The sequence below is a fragment of the Crotalus tigris genome, unplaced genomic scaffold, assembly GCF_016545835.1.
Source record: "Crotalus tigris isolate CLP2741 ecotype Arizona unplaced genomic scaffold, ASM1654583v1 scf7180000024345.2110221, whole genome shotgun sequence".
Lineage (NCBI taxonomy): Eukaryota > Metazoa > Chordata > Lepidosauria > Squamata > Viperidae > Crotalus > Crotalus tigris.
Genome location: NW_024100514.1, coordinates 59,970 through 80,157, shown reverse-complemented (window position 1 = coordinate 80,157; position 20,188 = coordinate 59,970). Strand labels below are relative to the sequence as shown.

The window sequence follows — 20,188 nt, the reverse complement described above, 5'->3', positions numbered from 1 at the left end:
GTAACTATTCATGTACAATTTTCCCATTTTTAAAATGATAGTAATCCTTCCTGTCAATTTATAATAAGCTTGATGGAAGGTTTTTAAATACAGCCTTTTTAAAAAAGTCACTATTACTGTTTGCATGCAACTTTCAATAATTCTTTCTTCTGGAAGATGATTGCACATTTTTGATTACAAAGATTTTCTTCAGTAATAACATCTACCCCACTGTGAAGTCAGATAGAACGACCAATTTCATTTCCTGAGGAATTTATAGTCTTTCATATCCCTACCTGAGACAATTTTATACTAGTTATTTCTCTGATTTATGGCAGCCCAATGGACATTTTTTTAAAACAGATTATTGATCAAACTGTTTTTGCCTCAATAATTTTTATTGTATGGACCAAATTAGAATGAACTGTTGCAAATATCTCTTAAAAGAATTATTTTTCCTCTTGGGCAGATAATAATAACTTAAAAGTCTTTGAATTTTTCAAAAGACTACTATATGGAAAAAATAATGTATGTTCTTTGCCATCCTCTAAGGATTTTCCCTTTCTTTCCTCTTCTCAGTGTTTGAGTTAGGAAGTCATGCTTTGTAGTCAAAGATTAAGAACTAAGCACTTGAACTCAACCTTGTAAAATTTCAGAATAATCAGTGAACACTGCATTTTAATTAAGCTTGTCATAAGCTTTTTTGAAGACTTGCTTTTAGCTGACAATTCAGGCCAAACATTACAGATTGGAAAAACTGCCATTTTACACATAATTATCTAAGAGTAAGTACAACTGAATTCCACATAGAATAGTTCTGGACAGACACACATCAATTTGTATTGGAAGAGAAGAAATAGCTCACATATAAAAAAAAAAGGATATATGGCAGTATTCCTTGTTTTGCTAGCTTAGTTTGTATGACATTTTGAGTAATTCCGGGGATTAAACTCTTTTTTAAATTAGCGGTAAGATAAACAAACATTTGGTTTTTTTACTTCTCATGTATAATACAAAGTAGCACAGTGCCAGGCAATATCAATGCACAAAACATGATACAAATATATTTATATATATGTGGAATGGTGCAGGAATTAGTAAACTATCAACAAAAACATAGCCACTAGAAGAATATGTTCGATTTTACAATGCAACAAATACCCAATCTTAATGCAGAAAATTCTTAGACAATGCCATCCCACAATATTCAGTTTCAAAGGGGGATAATTTCATTAGATATGTATGGATACTCTAATTAGAGCAAATACACATGAGAACTAAATTCTACCTGTTAGTTTATTAACACAGTAGGAAAACATAATTCAGAAAATCACACTTGAATATACAGCAATGAAAAGAGATATAAGCACTTAATAATGACACAGACACAAACTGCTTCTTTATGTACTCTTATCATAGCTTTATACTACCCCTATCAACACTTTATTTTAATTTTAAGACATCTCAAAGAAGAAATAACTTATCATTTGTAAGAACATGAACAGGTATACAGACACAAATAACCTCTCTAGTGTTTTAAAGTAAATTTTGAAATAAATGTAACCTTCGTGCAGACTCTTTTGTCACATAAAAAGGGTTAACGGACATTAGCATCAATTTTACATAAAATGTAGTTGCATCCAGTTGTTTAGATGGTTTTGCAAAAGACCTACAATGGTAAAGTCATATGTGGCCCTCCAGATGTTGCTGAACTGCACTTCCATCATGCTTTATCATTAAGTGTGTTGGAAAGGCCTGATTAAACGGCTTTGATGTTTGGTTGGCATTCCTTGCTGATGCCTGAACTTGTCAGAATCATGGTGGAGCCATCAATGGCCATTAACCATAACATCTAAATGAAGCCTTAGTTGCTGTAAAAGTAAGAACAGGCAATTGGTTTGCTAGACTTTGGTCTTGCCAGTACTGGCTGAAGACTGAATGCTGGAAACAGTGGAGCTTGATTTGATTTGGAAAAGGTGCTTTACAGTCTCAAAATACACCATCCTCCAACATTCATTTCAGTCCCTTCTTTCCTCTCTTTTAAAAATATATTTTTGAACTGTTAAAGTAGCTTTTTTTCTTTAAAAAAAGTTATCTTTACAAATATTTCTAAAATTGGTTCATATCAGCTCAGCTTGTATTATGAAGTAGAAACTGAATGCAATGCAAAAGGATTCTGCAGTGAGTTAAATAGAATTTAAGGCTTTGCAAGAGAACAGATAAATTTAATTGGCTTTAATTATAAATCTAGGAAATCTGAGGTGGGGAATCTCCAATCAGAGGGTGAGAGAGGCAGGTCTTCCACTTAATTCCATTCCTTTCCTCTATTGGTACTTCTGGGAAGTTCCTTTGCCCCTTAAAAAAGTAGTCATAGACATTTCCAGCAACCTCTTGCATGCCTTTCCAAGAATGTGAGAGATTTTTCCCTAATAAAAGCAGCAAGGGTACACATGTCTGAGTCCAGATCTCCCTTCTCAAGCAAGAGCCATAGTATTTTTCTTCTTGGTCAACTAATACCCCAACTGTCTTTTTCTAGGCATTAGATAATTATTTTTCAAAAGCTGCTCTTTATTAAAAAAATAAAATAAAAAGTAAGAACCTATAATACAATTAATTAGTATTCAAATGTGGAATAAATTAATAGCTTGTTCCTGTTTGGAATCAATAGCCCTTCATAGAAAAAAAGTTCTGCAATTCCTGCCATTAACACAGTTAAACTGGTGCATGTAAGAAGGGGTGAAACTACATTTTAGCATGCTAGAACAGGTGCCTTGTGTATTTCACAGCAGCTCAAAGTAAAGGATTACTTTTAGATGAAGTGCCTAGAAAATTATGGCTGCAAATGATTAGTTTAGTAAAGGCCCTCTTCCCCAATCACCAACACAGGTCTATTCATGTTATGAGTTCTGGATTATTATTATTATTTTTTACAAATGTTTAAAATCTAGAATAGGGTTAATAAACTTACCCCTGACCACACATTTGTCAAACTTGCTTTACAGATATATAGCATCAGTTCCTTCCATCTCATCCCCAAATTTTGACTTTGCAATTCAAGTTTTTTCAAACCTTTGGGGAATGGCTGTTCATTTATATACAGTAATAAAGGATGGGCAGTCTTTATTTAAGAGTGTGCAGCATAAAAAGTCAAAAACTACTGGGCAATCCAGTAAACAAGGAAGAGAAGTCAATGGCGCCTATGTCTTCCTTCTCAGCAATATTATAGGGCAGTGTTTCTCAACCTTGACAATTTTAAGGCATGTGGACTTCAACTCCCAGAATTCCACAGCCAGCAATGCAAGTCCACATGCCTTAAAATTGTCAAGGTTGAGAAACACTGTTATAGGGTTTTTAAAGTCAGAAACCAGATCATTTCCCAAGGATGCCTAAGGCTCAGAAGCAGAACTCCAGTTTGAATGGTTCTCCTCACTGATCTTCAAAAGTTGGAACCAACCATATGCTTCCTCCCCACCCCTACTGTTTGACTTTTGCTCTAAAAGAGGGGTGTCCAACCTTGACAACTTTAAGGTCTGTGGACCTCAACTCCCAGAATTCCCCAGCCAGCCATTCTCATTCATGCCTTCTGCTCTAAAGAAACATAAACATTAGGCAGCATTTATGATGAATTTCAGATTGTACCAAAGGGCCAGGTTATAGAAAAAATTTCCACACTGAAAATTTAAAAATCTATTTCCACTAAAATATTTTCCAAGACACAAATTACACAATACATACTATAAAAGTGGAGGGATTGGAATGGCTGATTTTAATTTCTGTTATGTATTTCTTAAACATTATTTTCTTAATCAAATTTTGAAAGAGCTTATAAAAATCAGCTAAAAAGGTATTGTTCCATCTCTCCAGGTCACTGTGTTATGTCTCTGTCTGCAACTTCATTCTGGGATTCTTATTCCTGAAGTATGCAACAGCCTTTTCAAAAGACATGCTTTTCACATAATCTGGATTTCGCTTCCCCTGCTTTGTTTCAGGAAAAAAAAAAAACCAACAAATCCCTTTAAACAGGTGTTGTTCTCCTGTTGACCATATTGATATGAAGTCCCTCTTTGAATTCCTTTTGAAGGAAATTGTGGACTTGAAGAAAGCCAGCATCTTGTTCTATATTGTAACTTGCTGCTGTGGTGACTTTCAAAGGTTCCCTGGAGAGGGTGTACATGGAGATTTCATTCATCGGAAAAGAACCTGCCATTTTCATCCCAACTGGAGAAATGTCCCTAGAAGGAGAAGGTTCTGTTGATCGAGAACTGGATCTGGACCTTCTTCTTCTGTATCTGTAGCTTGGCATCCTTGCGTAAGGGGAAGCAGAAGTCTTAAGGAACTGCTTTTTGGTCTTAAACCTCAACTCTTTGTTTTTATCAATATAAATGTTCACAGCCAGCACACCAACTGTTTCTGCCACAATAAAAGACAGGGCTCCAAAATAAAAAGACCAGCCGTAACTGTATTGGTTCTTTTTATCCTCATCCCGCTTGTCACTAGGATCGCCTGCATTGCTGGAGATGTAGACAATAATTCCTATTATATTACTTAATCCTGGAAAGAAAATAGAGAAATCTAGTTAGGAGAAAAGCTCCAGGAGACAATTATCACGATAATTTTCTTGCCACATCAACTTGCATCTTATTCTTAATTACTCCATAGGCTAATTCATTTTCATGCAGTTCTGAGCATGAGTTTATTTGCTTTATATTATTGGACCAGAACCTTAACTATATGTATAAAATGAATAGTTGCCTAGACTTGAAGTACAAAATACTTGGAGGGCATCAAGAGTTTTTGCTTATGTTATCTATGTGGTTTAAGGCAATATTTTCCAACACACTCCAGGAATGCTCAAGAATAAAATAAATAGTATGAGATAAATCACAGATAACAACAGTTACTAAAGTATGTTCAATAGGTTTGAAGGCTTGTCTTACGTAAGGTAGATAAAAGGTGAAACCACTGGAAGTGCCTCCGGTAAAATCATGGGAAGTATCTCATGTTATTTTAAATTGTTTTTAGATCCAGTAGAATATATCTTGAACTACACAGGATACAGTGAATCATCTGCTTAGTTTGGAAGGAATGTTGTGGCAAATCTCAGAGAAGGACAAACCCTGATACAGGGTACACCTACTTTATGATGATGAGAGACAGCATTCTTTTTTATGTGTCAATAACTGCTACGAAGGAGCTGGACATCCTGTGATCACCAAGGAAGTTTCTCAAGATTCTTGCAACTGGTGGAGGGGACATACAGTGTACATGCACGTGTGCATGCACACACACACACACACACACACACACACACAATCTATGCCTCAAAAAAAAAATCTGTAATAATAAGTTTGAGCCTGGGTAAGGTAAGATTTAATTTCCAAGGTTTCACTTGTTAAAACAAAAAGTTTATTGCTCTGAGACTTGAATTTAAATTCCAGGTCTCTTTGGGATTCACATTATAATAACAGTAATAATTGAGGTTGTCTTCACATTTATTATTGGTCTACTCCCTAGTTTTCTTCTCCATACCTGTTGATTAAAAAACAAAACCCTGCAATATTTATGCCCTTACTTCTGAGAGATGACTGAAAACAGTCCGTGGAAGAGACTGAGTTAACACTTGGAAGGTTACAGGATTACCTAATCAGATCCCTAATCAGATCCCATTATCTTCTGAACAAGAGACTAGTTAGAAAGATGAGCACAACAAATGATGCCAAAAGGGCACTAACTCTGTTCTATTTACCTCCAGTCTTGTCAATCAATCAAGATTCAATCAAAATCATGTGAGGTACTAATACCACTCTATAAAGCCTTGGTACGACCACACCTAGAATATTGCAATCAATTTTGGTCCCAACACTATAAAAAAAGATGTTGAGACTCTGGAGTGAGTGCAGAGAAGAGCAACAAGGATGATTAGGGGACTGGAGGCTAAAACATATGAAGAATGGTTACAGGAACTGAGCATGGCTAGTCTAGTGAAGAGAAGGACCAGGGGAGACATAATAACAATGTTCCAATATTTGAGGGGCTATCACAGACAGGAGGGGATCAACCTATTTTCTAAAGCACCTGAAGGCCAGACAAGGAATAACGGATGGAAGCTGATCAAGGAGAGATTCAACCTGGAAATTAGGAGAAATTTCCTGACAGTGAGAACAATCAACCAATGGAACAGACTGCCTTCAGATGTTGTTAATACTTCATCACTGGAGGCTTTCAAGAAGAGATTGGGCTGCCTTCTGTCAGAAATGGGGACTTCTGTTTGGGCAGGGGATTGGACTAGATGACCTACAAGATCCCTTCCAACTCTGTTATTCTATTCTTATTCTATTCTACCATGTTTCCCTGACAGTAAGCCCTACCCCCCAAATAAGCCCTAGTTCTGGGGAAAGGCACAAACCTAAAAATCAAGCTAGGGTGGGGATGGGGGTGGGTGGAGCTGCCACACGCATCTCACCCCCAGTTACCTTGCAACCAGGCCTCCCCTCGCCAGCCCACTTCTTCTGTGGCATCCCCAGGCCTGCATTTTGCAGTCAGAGGCCTTTCCAGAAGGCCACTGTAGCTGAGAACTTTGCTATAGATTCAATCCATAGCTCGGTTCTGCAAAGCTTCTGCAGGGGACCAGATCATGTGCCTTCCCGCCCCCTTGTGCCTCTGCCTCTGTCTGTTGCTTGGAGGCTGGCCGGCAGCCATGGTGCTTGGACCCACCTGCGCTGGGTGGGCTGCGGGATCCCGGGGTGTGGTGGCCAATGGGTGGCTGAGGGGCTGCTGGGCTGCAGTTGCTGCGCTTGCTACTTGCTGTGCATGCACCCGGGGGAGGACACCTAGCCAGCTGGGCCAGGACAGCAGGGGCTGGTCCCTCACTGCCTCGGGGGCAGCCCCACGGACCTCGAGTTTGACATCTCTGCTCTAGAGTTACCCTTTCAGTGAAGACCTACCAGCATTCCTTCAAAAAGGAGGGCTGTTCTTTTAGGTGTTGATAAAGAGGGAAAAAAAGAGAGAAGTACTATGATTTGTCCTTGAGTTTTTAGAGGAAGACAATGGTTAGAAACATGAAGGATTTTATTTTCCTTTTCTAGAAACCTAAGGCCTCCTCCGATTTCACTCAAAAAGCTGTGTGAAAATTTGGAGGAGGGTTTCCATCAAGGTGCTTAGAAAGTGAGTGGACACCTCCTTTTGTTGCCTCCAGGCTGTTTACCGTTAATTTTCTTTTACATTTTTACGTAAAGCGAAGTGTCAATTACGTTGTCGCCTTTATTTTCAGGGTTGATTCTTGATACCCTGACTTGATCGATAAGCCTGATGGATGGTTTAGCTTAGAGCTGATTTGGAAATGTGTCCACCTTCCCCTCAGGAAGAATAAAAGCAAGCAGGGGTTCTAAAAAGTGTTTGGAAATGGGGACGCCACATGGCAATAGATAGTATTCTGTTAAATCCATGCTTTGTAATTTATTCCATTACTCCAATCCTCCTTTTTATAGCCACGTTGGTAGAGAGACAGGTTTGTAAAACACTAATTGTGCTTCCCAGCCTGAAGTCTGCTAACTTTATATGGTGGCACTTGGGGCTGTGGGAGGGAAAGTGCTGAAGAAAATAACATTTTTTCCAATTTCAGCAGAATTGGCTCAGTGAAAGTCTGAACCCAATCAGTAATCATAAGATCTTTGCTGATATTATTTGGAGGACATGACCTTTTCCATTCCCCAAAATTAAAAAAGCCTATAAAATAAAGATGAAGTTACCTGCTGCTACAAAAAGAATTCCAGCACTAAGGATAATGTTGTTTTTGCTGCTATAAATCCTCCCAGCTCCAATGCAGAGCCCTCCCAGTAACAGCAAGATTGTGCTTAGGATGGGAAACACGCTGGAAGCACGTACTACACCTGAGAAAGAAAAGGGGTGGGAGAGACACAGGACCATAACAGTGGAAGGCTGTTTTGTTATGGGTTTTTAAAAGAACTGTAGCAATTAAAAAACAAATTCATATGATCAGAGACAATTTACTAATCAAATAATGTTTACCCTAAGCACTTTGAGGATGTTACTGAAGCTTCCCAAAAAAACCCTACATCATTGTCATCAACATCATCAGGCATTCATAGACGCTGTAAAATCAGCAATATAAAAGTGGCATCGACAGAATAACAGAAAATTGCAGCAAATACTCTCAAGAAAAATGAAAAAAGCCAAATGGTTATCAACATCCTTGAACCTGGAGCCCACCAGGTAATTTGTCCAGCAGTGCTAGAATCACCCCAGCCAATATAATGATAGGGAATGAAGGGAATATTAATACAATTGGACTACAAGTTACCAGAATAAAGAATGTTTTGTATTTAGGCAAAATGTTTGCCTCTGGAATGGGAAGCCTCCCCCAAAACACTGAATCTTCCATTTGTTTTGGTTTTTTTTTTCTAATGAAGTTTTCACACTTCCTGCTGGAAAATTTATGAGGTTATTACCATAATCAGCTTTCTACAGTCACAATATAGGGAAACATCTTCTGACAAGCTACCAGCTAAAGGGGTTAGAATAACCCAGAAATTAATGCATGGAAGAGTCATGAAAAATGGATGAGCAGATGATGGCAGAATGCCAGACAGGCAGTATTATGAACAGCCACTCGCAGGCATGCGGATTTGGATAATTAAGACTACTGACTCTATGGGAGCTGTCCTGCCCCATCCAGCCTTCTCTGGGGCTGAAGCATGAAAGCCCAAGCACACACATTTTAAGGGGGAGCTTGCTTAGAGGAGAAGGGGCACTAGATAGCCACTCCCTTCTGAGTCACAGCAATAATCAGCCTTCTTTGTCACCCCTTCAAGGCCTGGGTTGATTGGTCAATTTGCATGGCTTTGGCATTGTTCTTCTTCGGTTCCACAGAACTCTGTTCCTTTACTGCATGTTTGCTGATTTATTTATTTGTTGCTTTGAAAGTCAGCTTCTTTTCTTCCTCAGCAAAATCTCCAACAGCACTGGGTGAAAAGGGCACAAACCATAAAAGTAAAAAGAATCAGGGAGGCCAGAGAAGAAAAGAGGGAAGGGAAGAAGAGTAGTGCTGAGGAAGATTGACAGAGATGCTTTGGAAGTAGAGAAAAAAAATTAGATTTCCAGCATCTTGGAAATTGGCTCTGTCAGCAAAGATCAATACTAGAGCTTGTTTCACAATGTCTCTTTTGCAGATTTTACCGTTAATGGCCATTTTTTATTCTACACTAAAGGATAAATTGCAATTACAGTGAGATGCTTGCTGATTTGCAAGAGAATTACCTCAGGCAAGAGCTTCAGAACAGGCTCACAATTACCTAGAGACAAAGAAAGAACAGTGGTGCTTATAACTTGGTTTGGCATCCTAGGACAAAATGGATTGAGGACACAAGGCCCAGGTTTATTTAATATAATAGAAGTTGACCTGGGCTTGTTTGTCAAAGGAACTATTTTAGTATGGTCTTATACAGATCATATTAATCATGTTGGTTACTTAAACAATAGTGGGGCATGCTTTCCACCCTCTGTCTAAAAAGCTAAAGGTGAAATGAGTGGGTAAAGGCTTAGGTAAATATTACTAGCCTCAAGTGCAGAAGGACCCAGATTGAGTCTTATGCTTCTCAGGTGGGACTGAAAAATTCTTTACCTGAAATCTAGAACTGACATTTACAACCACATTGACCAGGATGGATAGCCACATTTTGCCAAAATACAATAATAAGGAAAACTAGGAATTGTACTTCAGTCACACATGTAGGCCACCAGTTCCCCATTACACTAAAAACAATGGATTAATTGCTGACTTACTTTAAGATATTTTTACACCAGTCCCCCACTATGCTATAAACAATACTGAGCTTAATGTACTAGTAGCCTGACTTAGTTTGAGATATTTTTAAATAAGTGTAAAGATCTGGGTTAATACTGTTTGTAAACGTCAGATCCAATTTTAGGGAGATAATTTTTCAGTTCCACCTGAGAAGGACAAGACTCAATCAGGATTCTACTGCACTTGAGGCTAGTAATTTTTATCAAAAACCAGTCTTTTCTTATTTTATAGAACATTTAATATTATTTTGTGTCACATAATAGAAATGCTAGAACAGTCTCCTTCCTCTAGAGCTTTCTTTAGGCCATAACCTAACAATGTCCAATCAATTCTCAAAGTTTACCAAGTTTTGCTTGGACAGCAAAGGGAGGGTAGCCTTGTTCTGAATCTGGATTAATACCAGCTGTGTGAATACAGTATGTGTAAATCTAGTATGGGCAATATGTGATCTTCCAAGTATTGAGGAACTCCAGTAACAATAAGCCCTAACCAATATGGCTGTTTGTGAGGGATATGTGCAATATAACAAATTCACAATTTAGTAATTCATTGTAATTGCTAGGAGAATGTGTTCTGGATTAAATGTCTTCAGAGGAAAAAAAAAAAAACCTCAAGTATTAAAAAAGGAAGCCAGAAAGAAAATCCTAAAGATCTGGTTGCCATATAATTGTGACTGAAATGATTATGTCCTATTTAACATCACACTGGAAATCTATAGAATGTTTGCTCTTTAAACTTAGCACTTATTTTCTGATTTGTGATTGTCAGTACAACTCTCCATAAATATACTCACAGCACACTCCACTGTGTTTAATGGTCTCTATTCTAAGATTCATGACTGTACTCTGTTTTAATCCCTTTGCTGTTTCTCAAACATTTAAAAACAACTTGTAACAGGAATAGGTGACATTTAATTCCCATCAGTTGTAGATGTCATGGCCACCTGCAAGGAATCCGGGAAGCTGCAGACTAGTAGAATCTAGAGAATAATATATTATTTAAACTTGTTGCAACAGCAAACAACTCTGTGTCATTCTTCCACATTACATTGGATTGCTGATCAATCTAATACCTGACAAAAAGTTAAGTATATTCCTATGATTCTTGCCACTTGCATAAGCATTTTCAATAGTGGAGATTCTGTCAATTGAAATAAGAATAAAGGAGATTTAAACTCTATCATCAACAGCATTGTCATGAAAATCTTAATAATGTTGCTTTAGCTCTGAAGCTAACAAATGACAGGCCTCTATGATTACAAACTTGATCTCTCATCTGAGAGCCATGGAATGTTCATAGAGATATCTCATTCCTCCTGCTTTAATTAAGAAGTTTATAAATGAGGGAAGGAGGTACCTGTTCAGGCAGCACTGTTTACACATATTGATAAATCTGGCAATGTTTGTAGGAATTAACGCACAGCAATTGTAGTTACCATCTTCAAAAAGTAGAAGAGATGTCCCTGCCTACCAGACATCTCCAAGGGAAATTAAGGGATTGGGTGAATGAAGAAAATTTGATAGCATAGGCACAAGCTGGTTTCACAAAGGGTTGGTCTACTATGAGTCTTTCCTGATACGCCAACATTTTATTGAGAAATCCCAAATGCTATAATCTCCTCACAGGTAGCCTTCACAGACTTGCAATCAGTACTTGATTCTATTTCCAAAAGAGAACATTGATAGTCCATTGGAAATCTTTGATTGATCCCCATTCATTATTTCTTATTTAGATTCTTAACAGCACCTCTCTGAAGATGAAAGGAGATATTTATCAAATGCTGTTCTAACATATAAGGGTGTTTAAACAAGGCTGCATGCTTGCTCCCCTTTCATTTAATAATAGTACCTATGCCATGGTGGATCTTTTGGCAACCTGAATGTTCATGTCCTAAGCTGGCAGATGGCTTTATCTCCATTTTACTGTATATGGATAGCACAGTGATGATGTCAAGCTCCCAAAAGACTTTAGAAGACCCTTGCATATCCTGAATCAGTATTGCCAAGAAGACAAAGTCACAATTAATTGTAACTATATTTTTGCAAAGACATAGTCCATAAGTGCAGTATTTTGTCATATTTATATAGAGAGTTATAAATTGAATATTAAATAGTTTCTTATTTGGAATTTCTCCTTTTATATACTGAAGTATTCTTCATTGTAACCTAAACAGGGCAGAGATGATATTCGTATATCCAGACTAAAGACCATAGTAGTGCCTTCTTCCAGCGTTGTTGTTGTTGTTGTTGTTGTTGTTGTTGTTGTTGTTGTTGTTGTTCTTCTTCTTCTTCTTCTTCTTCTTCTTCTTCTTCTTCTTCTTCTTCTTCTTCTTCTTCTTCTTCTTCTTCTTCTTCTTCTTCTTCTTCTTCTTCTTCTTCTTCTTCTTCTTCTTCTTCTTCTTCTTCTTCTTCTTCTTCCTCCTACTCCTACCAAGAAATAATGCTTCCCCTTTAATAATAAGGACCTGTTTTTTTCCTTCCTTCCCTGCAAATGACAACTGCACCCAATGTTAATTTTCTAGAACTGCAGACTCGATTCTGATTATCATGAATAGAGACAAGTGAGAATGTAGCTTCCTCTTGAAAACTGCCACAGAATATAGGTTGTGCTCCACATGTCTAGAAATGAAGCAATGTGAGGAGATCATGCTCCAGTAAAAGTCCCCATAAAGCATTGCTATTCATTATGCAAGAGTGGTAGAATGTGGCAGCTGTTCATTCCACTTGGTTTCCTTCCAGGCTCTAGGAAAAAGGAAAGATTAGCAACCAAGACTTGCTATCCACTCAGTCACGCAAGCTAAGACATTTTTTGTGCTAACTATAGTCTCTTGATGCCTGAATATTTTCAGGCAACTTCATACGTGAATGAAGATTGATTTCAGCAAAGTTGCACCTGCTGTAATGAAAAGGATAAATTGGTCTCACTCTTCTGGATGTCCAGCATCAGCTCAACTTCTCGGGCAACCTCAGAAATCATATTACACTCAAATGAATATTTCAGCATGACAACAAGTGGCTTTCGAGTTAGCTAAAGTTCTGGGCAGACCAGAACATGGAGTATCTTATATTTTACTGTTGATGCCATATAGCAAACTCTTAGTCAGAAAGATAGAATATATCATATTTATGCTCCTATGCACATTTGTGTTACCCTCTTTCCTGAGGTCCAAGAAAGCTCTTAAAACTGGTTTTCATCCCAGAGGTCTGGATTTAATATATTTTTGGGAGCACTGTTGTGATTTCGTGTTGCTGTTATGATAGTTTAGTCTGGGATATCTGTCTGGTTTTATTTTTTTTACTTTTTTGGTCCTTTATGCTGGTCTGAGTCCATCTGAATTGGGTGGCTAAAACAGAAAAAAAAATGCAATCACAGTTGCCAGTTATTTAGCTGGCCTTTATATGCATTGAATTCTTCCCAAGAGCCTAAGATATTGTAATGTATCGACACAGTATATATGTGGATCTAAGCAAGATGGCGATTTGTAATTGACAGACAGAAATTCTGTCAATGTACATATTTTCTAAGTGCCATCCAAGAGTTTTTGGTATGACACCCAGTGTGCTAATACCCACTAGGGCCATTTCAGTTTCAATTTTGGAATCTTGATACTCTGTGATCTTCTCCAATTTTTTGTCTTCTATTCTTCTACCATAACTCCTGGTATTGCCACATCTGTTATCCACACTTTATTATTATGAATCATTGCAATCAGCCAGATGTTCTGACTGGATTTGGCATTTTTGTCTACCTATTGAAGATCTGGGATAGGCAGATGTTGATGGTGTTAGAGGTATCATCACTAGGATGTAAGCTGTTCCGAATAAAGCTGCCTTTTGCAATTGACTGATGGTGAATTTGTCAATACCAATGTTGTTCAAATAGTGCTCTAATTGTTTTGAGATTGCACCCAAGGTGCCTATCACTATTGCTACCACGTTTGCTTTATTTTGCCATAGTCATTCTATTTCCATTTACAGGTCTTTATATTTTGTGATTTTTCTCCAGTTTTTTCATTTCTATTCTGCTGTCTTCAGGTACTACCATATCTATTATCCAAACTTTGTTTGTCTTTCTTATCTACAATTGTCAAATCTGGGGTATTATGTGGGAAGTGCTTATCTATCTGATTCCTAAAGTCTCAGAGCGCTTTAGCTTCTGGCAGCTGTGATCTCACATTGTTGTGTGTATCATAATATTAATACCTGGCATTTTTCTTTTATTTTGTGGAAGCATCATTAAGTAAAAGAATGAGAGAAGAATAATGGACAAAAGGAAAGAAGGAATAAGGAACTAAAGCCTCCTTTTCAAAATAATTGTGGAGTGACTGGCACTGTGGTCCAGCTGTGTATGGGCAATGTAAGACCAAGTTCCAATAATATGCATTGTTTAGTGCTTAGTTAGAGAAAAAAAAGACTTCTCATAAAAAAGGTAGCTAAAGGTTTTATTATTATTGTCTATTTCAACCATTCAGCAAAGGTTAAGTATACTCATATTTATCATAATTTCTTGATGTCATCCTCTAGAACAGCATACTTCAACTAGGCAATCTCTGGATACTTCATTATTAAATTTATATGCTGCTACAAATGGGATTTCCTTAATGTCTACTCACTGGCTATGATAGCTGGGAGATTTGGGATTTTTGTAGCCGTAACTCATCTGGATGGTAACTAAGCTGAGGAAGGTTGCTCAGTTAATATGTAAGTATTTTTAAACTTTAAGAAAATTTAAAAAAACTATTCACTAAAAGACTAAGCTGGACAATATACATTTTTTTTAAATCTCATGCAAGACTAATTAAATCTTGGAATTCAAGTCTTTGCATCTTAAAAAATGAAGAAACTAATCCACTCTGGTCTTTTTATGAAGAAGAATACTAGAACATTTAATTATTTACAGTTTTCTTCTTTTTACTGAGGAAACAATCTTCTAATTTGTCTTAGCGTAAAAATGAGAACCAAGTATCCTACCATTGTCTAACAGGTATGTTTTACTGTGAGGGTTCCTGCTAAATAATTTGATACAGGACATACCAAAAGAGTTGGTTGTACATAGCAAAACCTGCTATTTAAGCTTCCTTTACGCCTGGCTGGCATAGAAGTTTATTTTAATTTGTCTGCAGAGAAGGCTCTGGGTTTTCTTTTTTTGTCACTTTGAATTACAATTCCCTCATTTTCCTTAAACCTGAATCTTGAAGACTGCTGGATAATTAGAAAACGGGAGGGCATGTTGCTGTCAACCCTTCTATAGTTACTCCTTTAGATCAGTGGCCTACAGCTGAACTGATTAATGAACATGTGCTTTGTATCTTAGCACCTTATTGTTCTAAATACTACGACAGAACATATTATTTGCATGTCACTGCCTGTACATTTACATTTTTGTCTAGGTGCTTTATTTTATTTATTTAAAATGGCTTTAATGCTACCTCAGTCTTTCTCACTACAGAGCTAATGGTAAAAAAAATCCTAAAACAAAAAAATAAGACGTCCCCCAATAAATAATACATATAAAAATAATATCCTAGGTACATGGCATCTTTAATTTAAAACAATCTATTAGAATACTCAATAAATTACATCTATTCTGATTGTGCTAACATATATCTCAGATAACCTGTTTCTTAATTTTACCCTCCTGATGACCAGGAATTAGGGGACAGTATTAATTGTGAATACATATAGATGGCTTCTCTCTCTTTGGTCACTTGTAATCCTGGATGCAGGGTCAGGAAAGGACAGAAAGGACAACACCCAATGTCCTAACCCACCCAAGAACATACGATATCTTTAAGGAACACTCAAATGGGAACATGTTTAGCTACTTCTACTTTCTCCCTTCTAATCTACAGTGTGCCAGACTTACTGAGTGCAATCTTTATCTTATGTGTATGTCAACTTTGCTGGATGGGTTGCTTATGTAATTATACAGAATAAATATAAGGATTTCTTGTCATCTGTTGCTCCCCTCATTTAGAGGAGTCCATCTCTATTCAGCTGAATAAAAATGTAAAACTTAAAAAGATATTTTCTGGTTTCCTGTATTTCTTTAACCAGCAAAACCTCAGAACCTGCATATCACTCCCAGAGCATCTTTGAAAAAAAAAATTAATAGCTTTGTAAGAATCACAAATAAGAATATAGTTCTAACATTAGTGCTGCTGAAAACAAGTCCCTTCCTGCTGAGTCTGAGAAGACACGGAGAGACTCAGCAAGCATCTTCTGCAAGTATGCCTTGGGATGGGTAGATTCTCTGTGTCAACCCTATATGGTAGACCAAACTAAGAAACTAATGCCATATTGACCAGGAATACTTTTTATTGTCACATCTGTAGTAACAGAATCTTGCAAGTCTGAAAGTGCTACCCCCCTTCATCAATTTATCTTTGTGTAAATTAGGGAGGGGCCTAGATGGGGGTCTTCAAACTTGGTCCTTTTATGATTTGTGCCTGGCTGAGGAATTCTGGGAGTTGAAGTCCACAAGTCATAAAAGGGCAAGTTTGAAGACCCCTGGCCTAGATCTATCTAATTAGTTTCTTGGAATGGGCTCAAGACCACCTTATATGATTGTTGCCTTTGTAGCAACTCTTCCTTCTCTCCTTCAAGATCATTGCCAATGCCCTCTACAGTTTGGAGAAAAACACTCTAAGCCTTGTAACTCTTTCTAAACTATTACCAGCGTCCTGCACTGTGCTAAAAAATAGTTGGGCAGACAATGCAGCTGCCACAGTATCAATGTTATATTGCCTATAGCTAGTAGATCCAGTTAGCATGTAAGTAGCTACTTCTGCACCTATTGAGGTTTGTTTATTTATTTATTTATTTATTTATTTATTTATTGATGAGACTTATATACCGCTTTAAGTGCAAGCACTCTCTAAGCGGTGTACACCAGTAAGCAATGTATATATATATTTACATTGCCCCCAACAATCTAGGTCCTCATTTTACCTACCTCGGAAGGATGGAAGGCTGAGTCAACCTTGAGCCGGTGAGATTTGAACCGCTGACCTGCTGAACACAGTCAGCTAAAGTGGCCTGCAGTACTGCACTCTAACTGCTGCGCCACCTTGGCTCATATTATTATTATTACAAGTGAATGTTAAAAGACAATTCCTACACTTCTACCATTTATATAGCAGAAGCTCTATATCAGTGGTTCTCAACCTTTTTATACAGCGACCCCGGTCATAAGCAGGTGGCGCGCATGCGCGGTGGCGCCCCCTGGGTGGTGTGTTTGTGCGGCGCTGCCGCCAGGCGCCGCCCCCTGCACCGGCTGACAAAAAAATGGTGGATCACGTTGTTTGGCGACCCCCATGAAATGGTCGTTCGACCCCAAATGGGGACGCGACCCACAGGTTGAGAACCGCTGTTCTATATAAACTTGACTTCTAACAGTTTTATAGTATAAATGTTTTCAGCAGCATTAATGCATGCAGCTTCTCAAGTAGTTGTTAACTCTTCCAATATCAGAAAGCTAAAAAAATAGGTTTAGCTATCATCTGCAAATCATCTCTCTTCTTCCCTAGGCAGAAAAAAATGGTGATTTTCTAATTGTTCTGACAGATTGGCCAGTATTTAGAAAATTGAACTGAAAAAAATCAGTTGGATAGCCAGAGAAGCTTTTAAGCAGAGACTGAAAACACTGAGGAGAAGCAGTACAGATCATGGTTGAGAAACAGAGCTCACAGAGAAGAATAATTAGATGCAAGATAGGAGAGGAAAACAGTAAATGGAAGCATGCAAATGTGGCTAAATCAGGGAGAAAAGAAGGAGGTTCACTGAGATAACATGAAGGTGATGCCGTGTTTATCTATTTGAAGGGAAATCAGAATATAAATAAAAAAACAAGTAGCAGAAGCAATACATGATTATTAATCGGGAAAGAAATGTGTACAAGCAGCAAATCTAAGAAGAAACTAACTGACATTAGGGAATAAGTAGTGGTGGGATTTTGCAGATTTGCCCCTAACTGACCTGGATCAATGAGAAATATTGTATGATTTAGATATATGTAGTTATGACGTTGATCAAATTCACTTACTACCCTTTCTACCTCTGTTCAGTAAGACACATCCTCTCTTTAAACCAGCTTCCATGAGTTCTCAGCTTCATATCCTGTCTCTGCAAACTGAAGTTGGATCTACCTCCCACACAACACCTAGGAATAATCTCTTTTGGATGCTCTGCAAACTTTCTTGGATGGAAGAAAGCTGGAAGAAGGTTGTGGTAACAATTATTTGGATCTTTGGCAAATGGGGCACTTCTTTAATGAATGGGAAGGCACTTAATAACAAGGACTGTTACTTTATTCTCAGGATCTTGGAATATAAGAATAACATGTAGGGACTTAAAATGTACGGTGGAATCCAGCAGCAGAAACCTGATAAAAACTGTGTAAAATCATTGCAAAACAAAGGAAGCCAATAGAAACCACAGTGATGCTAAATAGCCATATTTATTCCCTCTCTCACTGCAGACTGTTACACTGAGGCATTGCGGGTTGCTTCGTTTATGCTATTTCATGGGAGATTCTGCCAAAACTAGAACAAACAGACCTAGCTATAGAAATTTGGCAGTCAAATAGGTAGAGACTCCAGGGGTTGCCCAAAAGCTGATTATATTTTATGAACTATTCACCTTTGGTACAGATATACTAGTGGGTTTTCAACAATGTAAAATTGAAATCTTGTTAATTAAAATAAAATGATTTATTCAAAATTTCTGGGGGGTGTTAATACAATGATCACATTCATATATGAAAATTCAAGCGTTGTTTCTCTAAAAATAAACAAATCACACAAAAATCCTTTTCTAACCAGCAATGCCCATTTAGATAGGCTTTGGGTTTTTCACTTACGGAGAAGATATTCAGAGCTATCGTGATCATAGTCGTTGTCTTCAGGGAAATGGTTGATTCGAAAACAGTGTCCCTTGTATATCCCTGCAAAATAAGAAAACATCCAAAGAAATCAATTGAAGAAGGCTTTCCTGGAGATTTATTCAGCCAAAAGAATCAAGATTTCTGAAATATTTGAATTATCCCCTGATTTCAACAAGTGATTTATGATAATATTTTGGGAGACTTATTAAGAAAACAGAAAGAACTCTGTTAATGTAAACATACCTCATTTTGTTGGCTTTGTCCAAAAGCAAGTCTAGAACTCATAGCCTCCATGTGTCTAGCTCTGTGCCTTTAACCGCTATGCCAAACTGGCTTTCAATTTTATTATATAATGTTTGAAATGTTTTGATTTTACAGTAAACTTTTTGAATTGATGGTGTATCTGGCCCATAAACTCTTCATAATATTCCCTCACTTCCAATATATGAACATTCAGGAGTCTTAAAGAACAAGTTTTTCTTTTATTTCCTGTCTTTTTTAATTGGATTTGTACCGTTGTCTACATTAAACTTCCAGACTTGTACCATGGTCCAGGGCCCATTTGACTGACATACTTAAATTTTTTCTTGAACAGAACAACATCTGCACAAGATCTTTTAATTCCTTTCCTAATAATGCAAGATGGAATTGGTCTTTTCACAGCCACCTCACATCTAGTTGATGTGGAAACCAGTGAGTGCCCTGTCATATTGTGCTTCAATGTGATTCTGCCATCTAGGAACACCTATCTAGTTAAGAACAATATAAATAGAAAATCCTCAAGCATAATTTATTTGTCCCCGTAAAAAGAAATGTAGTTTTATCCCTACACTTTTCATGAAAGAAGAGAGCCAACTTGCTTTTCACTTTTTTAAAACCAGCTGGTAAGATCTCCACACATATTCATTTTAGATTAGAACATATGCAGAATTGGTTTTTATTTTAGCGAGCAATCCTGTATCTGTCTTTTCAGAAGAAAATCTCTCTTATGGACAAGGTAAATTGCATAGGATTGAATTCTTGATGTACTTAATAGCTGCGCCATAAACAATTAAATTTTATATTGTGTCAAAACAGGCAAGCACATAACAACCAGCCAGTCTTTTGGAGCGAGTAACAATAAATTTAACAATAATAATTAAAGCAAAAACAACTCCTGGTTTGGATGCCCAGTACATATTGTACAGTGTCCCAATTTTCACAAATCCTTGTTTCCAATCTTTCTCATGCAATCTGCTATTATAATCTGCACATTTTCAGCTCATAAGCAACAGGTCTCTTTTGATCTGAGCCTCTCCTTCTTGATCTCTTACAGAAGTAGACCATCTTTTTTCTCTCACTCCTTCAAAGGAGGCTTTAATTTAAATGTCTAGATGAATTTTCATTTTTGTGAGATTCTCTAAGGAGGTGTCATATGCATGGTATGCACACCAAGTTAATTGACAGCATGTGCTTTGTGCAGATTGAGGCATCACAGATTTGATCTATGGAATAACAAGGGGA

The 20,188-nt window shown here is 37.4% G+C and overlaps 1 protein-coding gene across 1 annotated transcript; it reads right to left on the bottom strand.

Annotated features, from left to right (window-relative positions):
• Nucleotides 1-1,261: 1,261 nt before the first annotated feature.
• CACNG4 (calcium voltage-gated channel auxiliary subunit gamma 4) lies at nucleotides 1,262-18,764 on the bottom strand. Its single transcript, XM_039326748.1, has 3 exons — nucleotides 18,662-18,764; nucleotides 7,728-7,868; nucleotides 1,262-4,530 (listed from the first exon to the last, which is right to left on the bottom strand). The coding sequence occupies exons 1-3, from the start codon at nucleotides 18,762-18,764 to the stop codon at nucleotides 3,995-3,997; spliced, it is 780 nt and encodes a 259-aa protein (XP_039182682.1). The 3' UTR covers nucleotides 1,262-3,994.
• Nucleotides 18,765-20,188: the final 1,424 nt, after the last annotated feature.

What these genes read in the sequence shown, in the direction of transcription:
- CACNG4 (XM_039326748.1), bottom strand. Translation starts at nt 18,764, where the DNA reads ATGTTTTCTTATTTTGCAGGGATATACAAGGGACACTGTTTTCGAATC. An exon ending in TAGCTCTGAATATCTTCTCC is followed by an intron (nt 7,869 to 18,661) that starts GTAAGTGAAAAA and finishes TTTCTTTCTCAG; the next exon opens with GTGTAGTACGTGCTTCCAGC. An exon ending in AATTCTTTTTGTAGCAGCAG is followed by an intron (nt 4,531 to 7,727) that starts GTAACTTCATCT and finishes TTTTCTTTCCAG; the next exon opens with GATTAAGTAATATAATAGGA.